Source organism: Nannobrachium achirus, assembly GCF_963921795.1.
Source record: "Nannobrachium achirus genome assembly, chromosome: 8".
Classification (NCBI taxonomy): domain Eukaryota; kingdom Metazoa; phylum Chordata; class Actinopteri; order Myctophiformes; family Myctophidae; genus Nannobrachium; species Nannobrachium achirus.
In genome coordinates, this window is record NC_137817.1 from 27,489,423 (window position 1) to 27,503,268 (window position 13,846).

At 38.7% G+C, this 13,846-nt stretch overlaps 1 protein-coding gene across 1 annotated transcript in view; it reads left to right on the plus strand.

Annotated features, from left to right (window-relative positions):
- cadm2b (cell adhesion molecule 2b) overlaps positions 1 to 4,223 on the plus strand; it is a gene marked incomplete at both ends in the record, with an annotated part of 202,725 nt that extends 198,502 nt beyond the window's left edge. The window contains 3 exons of the mRNA XM_080730898.1: positions 1,315 to 1,341; positions 3,373 to 3,495; positions 4,105 to 4,223. Coding sequence (XP_080587024.1) covers positions 1,315 to 1,341; positions 3,373 to 3,495; positions 4,105 to 4,223 — 269 coding nt within the window. The remainder of the gene's footprint in view (positions 1 to 1,314; positions 1,342 to 3,372; positions 3,496 to 4,104) is intronic.
- Positions 4,224 to 13,846: the final 9,623 nt, after the last annotated feature.

The following is a 13,846-nucleotide window of genomic DNA, read 5'->3' on the forward strand; positions in this document are numbered from 1 at the left end:
TTTTGCCGCGGACCCCCCATCTGAATTACATCAGAACTGCAAGCTCACAATGTGATGCGATGCATTGTGAGCTTGTCGAGTCAAATATATAATGCGATTAAAGTGGTTGAACTGATTTTTATGCTATACGGTGTTAGAAGATTTTGCTGGGGAACCCCTGGAACCCCCTGAAGGACCCCTTTGCGTCCCCAGACCCCACTTTGAGAACCACCGGTCTCTAGACAAGTAATTCTCAGCCTTTTTAATTTCTTTTTTTTTCTGTCTTTATTGCCAACAGATTACAAAGTATCACAAGGTTAACATGTTGTCTGAGTTAAAATGTTCTGTTAAAGCAAAATCAAAGAAATAATAGAAAAAGAAAAGAGAGTAAGAAAACAAACAAGATATAAAATAAATAAAATAAAATACAAAACAAATGACAAGTAGCCTTTTTCATTTCAAGGACCCCTGAGAAACCACTGGTCTAGAAAACCACCAGAATCCAAAATCTTATTATAGAGATGCACAGTTTTTTTCATCCACAATCTTTGCTTTGCCAAAAAAGTGAGCCAAAACCAACATATTTTTTAACGGAATTGACACACTTTTTCAAAGCATAGGTTTTACTCAATGTAATCCCTTCTAGGAATATAAAACTGTCTGTCAATAGGTGGCTTAATTCACTCTGGGATTGTAAAACTGTCAGTAGGAGTAGGATTCATTCACACTGGGAATGTAAAACTGTTAATAGGAGTAGGATTCCTTCACAGATGCAGGTGGTCATCTGTAGTTTGGTGGCTCATAGTACTTACTGTACATTAACCACTTTAAGTTGGGTGTCTCTATTTTGAGCAAGCCATTATACAGTCAGTCGGTGAAACTTTTTGGACATTTTGAATCGATTTTGTTTGTTTTATTTGCTAAAATGTTCCAAAAAAGGTCAACAAGCTCAACGCGCCCGATTGTAGATGGGTTATTTTGATGAAAAGGGTTAATAATTCCAAAGGGGTGGTTCTTGTTTCTGGTTGTGGTGCACAGTAAACTAATGTGTGTGTGTTTCACGTGGTGTGTCGTGCTGCTCTCCCGGCGGCACTTTACGTCCGTTTCTTTCCCTGTTCTCGTTGTGCATGCGTTTGGTTCTGACAGCCAGCTTTAGTTTAGGGTCTCTGCACGCCGTCCAAGTAAACACTCAAATGGGCGCATGCTAACTTCTCACGTTTTATTTTTCGTTTTCTGTGTTTTCATTCAAACTTTCTGTGGTCACCTTTTTTATCGTGATGCTGTATCCCCTCGTCTTCCCTTTACTGCTGTCTCTGTCTGCAACCATGGCAACAGCCAAAGACTTACCGGTGCCCACGACAGGTAAATATCCCTCTTGCCCAGCTCTGAGATCATAATTTCAGGCCGGATTTTACAGCTTGCGATTCTGGATCCGGTCCTGAATTGGAACACGTCTCCACTCAGCATGAACCAAACTCATCACCATGCATGGATGCTCAGCCTGCTGATGTCAACCAGCTTTTTATCTCTCTCTAGCCATGTCAAGGAGGCAGAATATATTATATTTTTGAGTAGTTGGTTTGTGAGTCGAATGAAACTAGTTGGGCTCTGCCCTAGGGGGTCATTATTTGATATAGACCTTTTGTCCAGGTGAGCCTTTTAGAAATATTTTATTTCATTTCATTTGCTAACAACAGAAATAGAAGGAAAAGTACCAGATTTCAAATAAATAGAGCTCTCTGACCACATGATTGATGTATAAACACACATTCATCTATCTGGGCTACACAGTCGGTACATTAGTTGCTTTACAGCTGTTTACCTTCATATTCTGCAGTATCTAGTTTGACAAAATGTCCTTTTATCTCAGCTAAACTTCGTCACAATAACCCAAATGTTTTATATCAAGGAATGTCATCAATGTAGACATTTGAATCTGAATCTGAATTAATGTTACCTAAATACCAAATAGATGTGATTGTAAATGTGTGTTTTCCATTATGTTGTGTGTTATTTGTATCAGTCTTATTCTCAATATAATGTAAACTTGTCAACAGGCACTGTTGATGACATTTTGTCTGAATTTGTTGGGGTGGAGGGCCTATACTGTAACTCTGATAATTTGTCAGAGATTGCACAAACATACACTGTGTTTATGACTTTAGGAAGAAGGTTTGTTAAGAATAAGCAGTTGTGAAGCTAGGGAAATATAGCCCTATTTGTGATATACTGTGCATAAACATTGCTTTTGCTCCTGATTGACAGTCAAATCATAGATTTGGGTGATATCAACCATCATGTCCATGAAAACATCCAACTTTCACTGGGGCTGTGGAAAAAGAAAACACACACTCTTTTGGCTGTCGTTCCAAAACTGTTGCTGCTTTTGCATTTCAGTCACGAATAAAATTACCGTAGTCGATCTATCCTGCATGAACTTTAACAAACTGCATGTTCCACTTCTTTCCTCTTCTTCTTTTTGTATGTTCTACACAAGTGGATTTCTAACTATGTGGTTTTTTAAATGGATTTCCACTAATAGAGGAATGAAACGGGTTTGCAGGAACATCCCCACACTCATCTCCCAGGGTCACTTTGCAAAACTGAATTCAAGCCACAGCCATTCATCAACTTGAGATAATGAGAGCACACAAGCCGCACAGTAAAGATGCAGCCACTTACGGTTTATTACAGGACAAACACAAAGGCACAGTCTGGGCTGGGAAACCCTCAGTGCACTCTCTACCCTGAGTAACACCTCAGGTTAAATAATACTCATTTTAAAACCTGCAATGATGCAGAACGTGACACTGAGCAAGGGCAAGACACAGAAAGCGTGTGTTTTGTAGCTATGGGATAGCAGGGTCTACGGAGAGTCGCCACTATTCATTCATGGAGCTGGGAATGTAGATTCATTGCGGCTTACCTACAGACTCAGCCTGCCATGTTGATGTTTTATTGTGCTAGTTTCTCCCTGATGTGGAAAGGCAGATCGTTTGCCATGATTCAAAACATTGAATAGGTGATTTTTTTGCATGTGTCATGTAATGATGCAATTACATTGTAATTACATTTGCACAAATTATTCTACAGTAGGTCACAAACAGAGAGAATCTGCTATACAGTGCCTGAAATGTTTTTAAAATATGATAGCACTATTTTTCTCTGCTTTTTTTAAGTATCTATCTGTCGGTATTGGAACAATTAACGGGAGCTAAAAGTTTTAATTGCTCCATTTTCAGGTGCATGATTGTCAGGAAATCTATTCATCTAATGAAGACAGTAAATACCTGTCAAAGTTTTCTCATCTCTCTCTTTCTGCACCTCTCTCTCTCTCTCTCTCTCTCTCTCTCTCTCTCCCTTTTTTCTCTCTCTCTCTCTCTCTCTCTGCAGATCCCAATGCATTGGGACAGCATGGCCCAGACCATGCGTTAATTGGAGGCGTGGTTGCAGTTGTAGTCTTCATCACCCTATGTTTGATTATAGTTCTTGGACGATATTTGGCCAGACATAAAGGTAAGCAAGTAACATTTATCTTTCTAAATAAATCATTTGTGATAAATATATTGTCGCTGTCCGTCGGGTGGAGACCTATGTCCAAAACTCTTACTTTACAGGAGATTTAAAAAAAGAGCATGTCGTCACAGCTGTCGGGCAGAAACCTTGCGTCTACAAGTTTCAAATGTGTACTTTTTTTTCGTAAAGCCCTGCTTCATCATACAAGACTGTCACACAAAACTAGTGGAAATAGCATAAGAAATGATAAATACAACAGTATTGGACATACAAGGTTTCCACCCGACAACAACAATGTGTTCCGATGGATCCAATGTAGTTATTCATGCCATATATCATCACTTAACCACTTTCACGCTCCCAGGCGCATCGGCTATTTTTGCTACTTTTGTGTGACACAGTAGTATGACGAAGTAGTCGGGCATTCATTTACAAAAAATACATAAATATGCAGGTACAATGACACTACTTTACGTTCTTTGTGTGTGTGTGTGTGTGTGTGTGTGTGTGTGTGTGTGTGTGTGTGTGTGTGTGTGTGTGTGTGTGTGCGTGTGCGCGCGTGCGTGCGTGCGTGCGTGCGTGCCTGCGTGCCTGCGTGTGTGTAAATAGGGACATATTTAACACATGAGGCTAAAGGAGCGGAAGATGCCCCGGATGCAGACACGGCGATCATCAACGCAGAGGGGAACCATGTGCATGCAGAGGAAAAGAAAGAGTACTTCATTTAGACCTCTGTTATTCATTTGTTTGTTTGTTCACTTATTTGTTTCATGACTACTTTTGCTAACAGACAAGCAATTTTAAATTGCCTCAGCGCTGGTGCAGAATATGTTTCCAATCTTTTGACTGCTTCTAATGGCTCACAAAACCTTTTGTCAAGCAACTCGTCTGAGTTTTAGTTTTTACGGTGCCTAAATTATATTTTCTGTTTTGTTTTGTTTGTCACTGATGTTTCACATTCTCGGTTCCCCTCACTATAACATTTATATACCTTTTTGCAGATTTTTCCATCAGGAAGTGACCAGAAATGTGCGTCAACTGAAGTCGGAAAACCTTGGCTTTGCAAATAATTATGTTTTAAGAGAAGAATATGTTAAATGTATCAATGTTTCAAATATTAACTTCTGAGGGATACATAACATTAACTTCAAATTGACCTTTTCCAAAATTCGTAAGTGGTCTTGGATGGATGCATTGGTTTAAATACGCAATTCATGAAGCAGACAAGACACTGACAAAACGATAAAAGCGATAAAGCACAATCTGTGTAATTCTCTCCAGATACAATGAATTCCTTCTTAGCTGTGTCTGTATACGTCTACATTTATTTATCTTTGTTTTGTCACTCATGTCATTGCTTTGTAAAAACAGGAAAAAAAGTATTAAAGCACAAAGTCTGAGGACTAACACAGAATGGAAAACACACCGTTTATTGTCTCAGGATTCAATATGAGTCTACTGTAGATAGAGAGAATGTTTCAGACACACGATGAAGATTAAAATTAACCACTTGAACCCTAGCATCCCTATACATTCACCCAGAATAGCTGCTCTACAAGCTCACAACGTTGGGAGTGATGTGAGTTTAGGGAGTGTGGACTAAGTACAGAGTCGACTCCGGTCATCTAAGTATTACTTTATAGTATAGTATATTCAAAGTATATAGGGTTTAAGTGGTTAAAATGTCCTAATCCTAATCTGATTTGGTCTGTTATTATTTGATGTAAGAATGGGAGCTACAAACTGAACGAATGGAACCTTTTAGTGGTTCATTATTTATGTTTATCTTTATTGAACTATGCTGTGTTGATATTGCTGTAAATTACTTTGCTAATGTGACTATTGGTGAAAAATATTGTTGAATCTCTGGATCCCTGAAACAAAAAGAAAATGTATATTAGCATATACAGTATTTAAAGTATTCCATAGGTCTTGATTTTTAGCCATTTAACTATGATGAACTAGAGTTTAGTTTTGCCACATGGCATGTATATAATGTGTAAGTATTCAATTTTCGTAAAAAGAAAAACTCCGGTTAAAGCTTTTTGATTTCAGATCAGTTCCTATCACTGACAAATAATAGTTTTCTTTTATTTTCCCATTTATTCTGAAGAATTCTTTGAACTGGAATTTGACCAAATTAATTCAAATGTTAAAAGAAATTTTACATTTATTATATTATAATCAATTGATTGATATTGTTGCTGTTATTACTAGTAGTAGTTTTGTTTTTTAGTTTTTTTTTTTTTTTTGAAGTAAACTGAACTTCTCTCATGAAAACAATACAACTATCACCGTTATGGCCTTTGAGTTTGCTGCAAACAGTACTAATGACATGTTGAGGCATTGGTGAATCAGACATCCTCCCCTCAATGTACATAGCCACTATATCAAAGACATCTAACCATGTTGCCAATGCTCATATGTTATTTTGTCAACTCGATACAATGCTATAAATAACTCATTTTGTACAAAGTTTTAATCGCTGTAATTGCTTTGCTTTTTATGGGGGATGTGCAAGGTATGCTTTTTTCCAGTATATTGAATATTCATTTTTCAACTATACCACTGTAAAGATAAAAAAAAAGAAAACACACACAAACACACATACACGAAAAACAAAGTGCATATTAAAATATGAACCACTTGAAAGCTGTGTTAATACTGTTGTTTAGAATACAATCAAGAGTCTTGCTGTTTTAATTGTGTACTGTCCAAATTCAGATTCTAGAGGTTTCCTTTGCACCTAGTAGATATTTAATTCCTATATTGTGTGTACAGTGTATAATATATGCTCCATGCATTGGTGGACACTGTCTATAACGCACCTTTAATTGTTATGGCCAGATTATACTTTTGTCATCTTATTCAGTCACTGAAACACATTTTCAACTGAAAATGCAACTTTCAGTTGAAAATCAGTTATTCTCAGTGAGCGATTTAGGCAACAAAGAATTAACAAGCCTTTAGTATCAATAATATATGCAAAGTACCGGACTTGTTGAAAGATTAAAAAAAAACATGAGGCTCCTCAGGAAGACTGCCCGAGGCTCACGGTTCTTCACTTCATTTGCGAATTAATACGGGGTGACAAAAGGAGGACTTCAGTGTCTCTGAATACCTTCCCCATCTCATTGTAAATTAGCATGATGATGCTTGAAGCGTTTTCATTAAACTGCCCACAGATGTCTACACGGTGGGCTGCTGGTGCCTTGTATATCTGTGAACAAGCATAGGAACGAAAATGAGTCACACAGTACTGTCTTTTGATAGGATTCATTCTAAAATGCCACGATGCTGCTTTTGGCAGTAATTTAAGTTGGCAACATTACAGAGGATTAACACATGGCCTTACAAACATTATTCTGTGCATTTCACTAATCCACATTCACAATTTCATTTAAACCCTGTTAATATGTGTAAATATGATGACCAATATAAAGTATTGGTCATTATCCTTACTACAATGAAACAGATGAATATGTTATTTATGTTACTGAAGTAATAAAGATATGTGTAGACTACTGGATAGCTCACATGAAGCCACCTGATGGGGGAGAACATGGGGGCCCACGCTATAATGGTGCTCCATTCTTCAGCACTCATTGACCTTGAGCATAATGTTGTTTCCCAGCAGACTAATGTTGCCATTATCAACACGCTGTCCAGCCAGCCATCTGCCTGATTCATACAGTGGCTCACTCACTCTTCTTGTCCAAACAGCTCCTAATGCTTGCTTCATAATCATTACCACCAATAGCCCAGCCAATTTAAACAAACATCAACTCCCTACAGTATATAGAACTCCTTCCCTTTATTAAAGCCTCCGCGCGTCGTTGAGCAAGCTGTGTACATTAAGATAGACCGTGAATAAAAAATATTGTTATGGATCCATCATAATATTGTAATTGGTTATTGAGAGAGGGGAATGCCTATGTAATAGTAAATACTACGTTGAAATTATTCTTTACCCTTGAAATGTGAGAACCAAAGCCTGGGCAACATAACAATTCCAGTATGACCCCCAGTGGGGCCTTCTAAGTCTTACAAGTCTGAAAGACGCTGATCTCTACTGTACCCTTTATGCAGAGTTCAAACCAACCCTCCAGCTCTCAATAGGCTCTTATCATACCAAAGCAGAAGTCCACTATAAAAGCCTCAGAGGATCGAATGATATCTATAAAATACATTATTACACTTACATATTAGGATTACATCCTAATTACACTTTTCCAACATTAATCATATTCATTCTCGAACAGATGGCCCTTGCAGTAGCACTGCTGGTTGTATTAACTAGAGGTTCGCGGCCCTTCGGGCCGCTCACATCTAGAGATCGCGCCTGCTTCGCAGGCGCTCACAGCTACGTTGCAGCAGTGATCCACCCACATCCATCCATCCATCCATCCACATCCATCCATCCACATCCATCCATCCATCCACACATCCATCCATCCATCCACATCCATCAATCCACATCCATCCATCCATCCATCCATCCACACATCCATCCATCCATCCACATCCATCCATCCATCCATCCACATCCATCCATCCATCCATCCATCCACATCCATCCATCCATCCATCCATCCATGCATCCAACCACATCCATCCATCCATCCATCCACATCCATCCATCCATGCATCCATCCATCCACATCCACCCATCCACATCCATCCATCCATCCACATCCATCCACATCCATCCATGCATCCATCCATCCACATCCATCCATCCATCCACATCCATCCATCCATCTGTCTGTCTGTCCATCCATCCATCCATCCACATCCATCCATCCACATCCATCCATCCATCCATCCACATCCATCCACCCATCCACATCCATCCATCCACATCCATCCATTCGCATCCATCCATCCATCCATCCATGCATCCATCCATCCATCCATCCATCCACATCCATGCATCGATCCATCCATCCATCCATCCATCCATCCATCCACATCCATCCATCCATCCATCCATCCATCCATCCATCCATCCATGCATCCATCCACATCCATCCATCCACTTACTGTACTGTACTTTACTGTACTCTACTGTACTGTACTTTACTGTACTCTACTGTACTCTACTGTACCTTACTGTACTGTACTTTAATGTACTCTACTGTACCTTACTGTACTGTACTTTAATGTACTCTACTGTACCTTACTGTACTGTACTTTAATGTACTCTACTGTACCTTACTGTACTGTACTCTACTGTACCTTACTGTATTGTACTTTGTACATTAATGTACTTTAATGTACTCTGCTGTACTCTACTTTACCTTACTGTCCTGTACTTTAATGTACTCTACTGTACCTTACTTTACCTTACTGTACTTTAATGTACTCTACTGTACTCTACTTTACCTTACTGTACTGTACTTTAATGTACTCTACTGTACTCTACTTTACCTTACTGTCCTGTACTCTACTGTGCTCTACTTTACCTTACTGTACTTTGCTGTACTCTACTGTACTCTACTTTACCTTACTGTACTTTGCTGTACTCTACTGTACTCTACTTTACCTTACTGTACTTTGCTGTACACTACTGTACCTGACTGTACCGTATTGTACTGTACTGTACTTTGCTGTACTGTACTGTACTGTACTGTACTGTACCGTATTGCACTGTACTCTACTTTACCTTACTGTACTTTGCTTTACTCTACTGTACCTGACTGTACCGTATTGTACTGTACTGTACTTTGCTGTACTGTACTGTACTGTACTGTACTGTACCGTATTGCACTGTACTCTACTTTACCTTACTGTACTTTGCTTTACTCTACTGTACCTGACTGTACCGTATTGTACTGTACTTTGCTGTACTCTACTGTACCTTGCTGTACCGTATTGTACTGTACTTTGCTGTACTCTACTGTACCTTGCTGTACCGTATTGTACTGTACTATGCTGTACCTTGCTGTACTGTATCTTACTGTACTGTAATCTACTGTATCTTACTGTACCGTATTGTACTGTACTCTACTTTACCTTACCTTACTGTACTTTGCTTTACTCTACTGTACCTGACTGTACCGTATTGTACTGTACTTTGCTGTACTCTACTGTACCTTGCTGTACCGTATTGTACTGTACTTTGCTGTACTCTACTGTACCTTGCTGTACCGTATTGTACTGTACTATGCTGTACCTTGCTGTACTGTATCTTACTGTACTGTAATCTACTGTATCTTACTCTACTGTACCTGACTGTACCGTATTGTACTGTACTTTGCTGTACTCTACTGTACCTTGCTGTACCGTATTGTACTGTACTTTGCTGTACTCTACTGTACCTTGCTGTACCGTATTGTACTGTACTATGCTGTACCTTGCTGTACTGTATCTTACTGTACTGTAATCTACTGTATCTTACTGTACCTCTCTCTCTCTCTCTCTCTCTCTCTCTCTCTCTCTCTCTTTCTCTCTCTCTCTCTTCTCTCTCTCCTCTCTCTCTCTCTCTAACCCCCCCCTTCCCTCTTGAAACCCGATACTCTTGTGACCATGATGACAAACTCACTCTACAGAGGATTGCGCAATAGGTATTGCGAAATAAGCATACAAACACAAACTGTACGGTAAATATGCATTTTGAAAAGATGACACTAAGTGGATTACGTTCAGCATAGCATGCAGTATATATTTCTGTAATAATGGTGACTTCCAACACGACCGAATGTCGGGAACCGCCGAACAGAATCCGTCTTTGGCCGTTTTGAGTTGGTGTGGCTGAGATTAAGTGAAGTTTTTGTTGCTGCAATGCAAATGTCATCACATTTAACATATACGGTATTCACTCCAGTCCGACAATATCAAGACATTTCTTGCATTCATTAAGTAGAGTGGAGACGTTGTTCGTGAAAACCGTTAACTTTTTGTATTTAGCTTTTCCCTACTTTTCAATATGTAGATTAGTAACAACTGGAGGAGTAACGGACAGGAAAAACCTACCAAGCAAGCACACAAATAGTAGTCCTCCTGTTGGATTAACAGCACACTCTTTTATGTAGAACCAACATTAATAGTTTTCACTATCCAAGCATGTTAATTGCCTTGTATAATCCACTAAGTGATGTGCTGAGGAAATAAAAGGATACAAAGGATTTTAAAGATACAGTCTGTAAGGTACAGTACAATGTATTCCATCCGGAAACATTTGCTGAAGGGCAGTGTTGAAGAAATGTTTTATAATTGCAGGATACAGTATCCTTACAAGCATTAGTGAAAGTATGCCAGTATGTTTATTCTTCCATATCTGGATTTGAAAGTGCATGTTCACCAATGATGAAATCAAAACCCAGACAATCGAGTATCTGAGGGAAGATGTTTTATACTGTATCATAAATCATACTGCCTGCCAAGTAGGAGATACTTTTTTGAAAGATTTTACATAACCATTGCTTGTGTAATCATCACTCTGGAACATGAGGTGAAAAGAGTAGAGTGGAAGATAAAATTCATATACTGTATATATTTAGATGTTTGAGCATAGCATCTTTCATCATTGCTCCAAGACAAAGATATGCGGGGATTGTATAATTTGTTTTGGATTCACTAACTCTAAGCAAAGGAGAGGATTGGAAACTATTGGAAATAGTGAATGCCCTTTGCATATTTTACAAGGTCCCCCAAATTGTGTGTATTTGGCCGTGGACCCACATCTGAGAAGATTTTGGGCCATAAGAGAATATTTGCGTTAAAATATTTCTCTTAAGTTTTCAAATGTTTTAATAGCCAAAGTATAACATGGAGTTAAAGTGTTTAAAGTGATTGTGATGCTATTAACACATTATACTGGGGGCCCCCTGGAACCACTTCATGGACCCCTAGGGGTCCCCAGACTCCACTTTGACAACCACTGGCAATGCTGCCTCAGAGTCAATCATACTGAAATTCTTAAACCCTGTAAAGGCAGGGATTATTCATTGTCGCATCCCACTCTTGAACATTCACGTTTGTGCTGTCGGACATTATCTCGAGATGTGCTTTGCGGCCTTTGCCTAAAATCATGTCTGATGATATTACACAAATCATGCAGACATCCAGTTGTGACAGGTCCTAGAGGAAGTCACGGAAGTCAAATCGTCCGGAACAAGGAACATGAGCTTGTATATCCCCTTGGATACATCAACACACCATTAGGCTGGATGAATGTGTCTAGTCAGATACAACAAGTCCCTTGTTTACTGTATGAGGACTCTCCACACTGTGTTGTGCTGCATGAATCAGGCCACATGCAGGTATGTGGATTGATGAGAGAAGAATCCACTGTATGTTATAGTCATTCATCCAAACTGACTCTCACACTGTATGGTAGGCCCTGAAATAACCTGCACTGGTCTGGTCTGTCTGCATTTGATTTATCTTAGATTGTATTTTTAGATCTAATTAAAACAAACTTTTCTGCATTGTTTGGCTGAATTTTGCATCATGGAGGCCCAGGAGACCCTATAAAGAGAAGCCTTGTCTTTGGTAGTCTTGTGGGGGGGAAATAGAGTACCTGCGGCATAAGGTATGCAAAAAAAAGTGTGCCATCTGCTTGGATTCGAGCATTTGCGTGTCTTCCAAGCAATTCACAAGAGACTTAATTAAAGTTAGGATATTAGTGACTGGAAGATTGATGTTCGCCCAATAAAAATGACAAGTGTATCTTAACATAAGTTAAACAGCAGAATTAATTCCCCTTTTAAATGATTCACACATGGAAGAATTCTTTTTAATATTGTTAATTACATTTCCATAAGATAATGTTTTTTGTATATCATAAATTGAAATGCCTGTTCTTACAAACAGCTGTACTTAAGGTGGTCCAGCAGTAAATCTGTGGATTTTGTGCACCTCAGAGTTTTTCAGTGACAAATCATACTTCAGACTCAGTTATTCAGGGGGGTGGGGTGACAAAGCACCCAATGGGTACCCACTACCCAGTCTTGATTTGTGGTCTTGTAGTTGCCATGAAACTTTCCAAAAGAGGGGAAGGACTAGGATTGACGGAGTGTGAATATTTCCAGATCTGCTTGTCAGTAATTTGTATGATGCCAGTCAGTGCATGTGCTGGTCCTCAGGGATTAGTCCAGAGCATTAGCTCAGTAAGACAACTGATTTAATGGTGGTGAGGAGACAAGAAAATGTTTAATCCAGGCACATTTAGTATTCATGGGATGGACAAGCATACAAGAGTTCACCTTGGTGGGTCACGACAAGAGAAGGCCCAGAATCCTAAAGAGCTACCGGGCCACGTTTTACATAGCACTTAGAAACACAACTGATTGTGTTTTTAATTGCTTTGATTATCTGGTTTACTTTGGCAAAATTGAAAATGGTAATGTACCACATAACAAATTAACAGCTTGATATGGTGTGAAACCGTTCTATTTCAGCCGTTGCGATAGATTTATGGGCTAGATCGATAGTGAACTTCAAGCGTGTATCCAAATTAATATATTCCTCATGCATTCAATGTACTATGGCTATACTTCATTAATGACTTACACGTTCAATATTTGTGTTCACGTTGTCCAAAACCACAGAGTGCATACACTGGATTAATTGACAGCATTATTGGCTGTGTTAAAGGTTATATTTTATTAGAGTCATAATCAACAACCTATGTCAGAAAAAGTATCGTATTTTAGTAGAATTAATGCTCCAATCTTACCTCAGCAGGGCTGCAGACTATTGTAATTGCTTCATGTCTAAAAAAGACCCAGCATGATGAATGCTTTTCTAACTCATTAAAACATGGATTATACATTAACTGACTGGCAACATCTTTCACTATTATTATTTTGACAAATTAGTAAAGCAATCAAGATAACCAAATTCCAATATCTATTAAAATACTGCTTATATTAAGTATAGAACAGTGTCCTAAGAACACAAACACTAAACGACGTCTGTAGAGTCACTTTTGCAGGACAACAGAATTTCCTGTCCTAGCAAAACACAAAACTTTTGAAATCCTCACAACATAATGCTCTCAAAAGCTTCTGTGTAGTGATTCAAAACAATACTATTATGTTAGCTTAAGACCCTGAATGATTGCCAGCCATACACACATGATGAAATCCTTAGGTTGGACATTCTGAACTAATTCAATTATATGCACCACCAGTTCAACGGACGTACAGAATTGGAGAATTGTCAGAAATATAAAGAATTAAAGAAACATCAGAAATCATGTGTGAATGAAGTTGAATGTGAAAATGATTTTCACCCAAGGACATGGGCAGACAAAATGGGTTTTAAGATCAAGTGCAGACTGGAAATGTTTGCTGCCAAGGTATTTATTCTGCCGATTCCATTTACTATACAACTTCAACTTTTC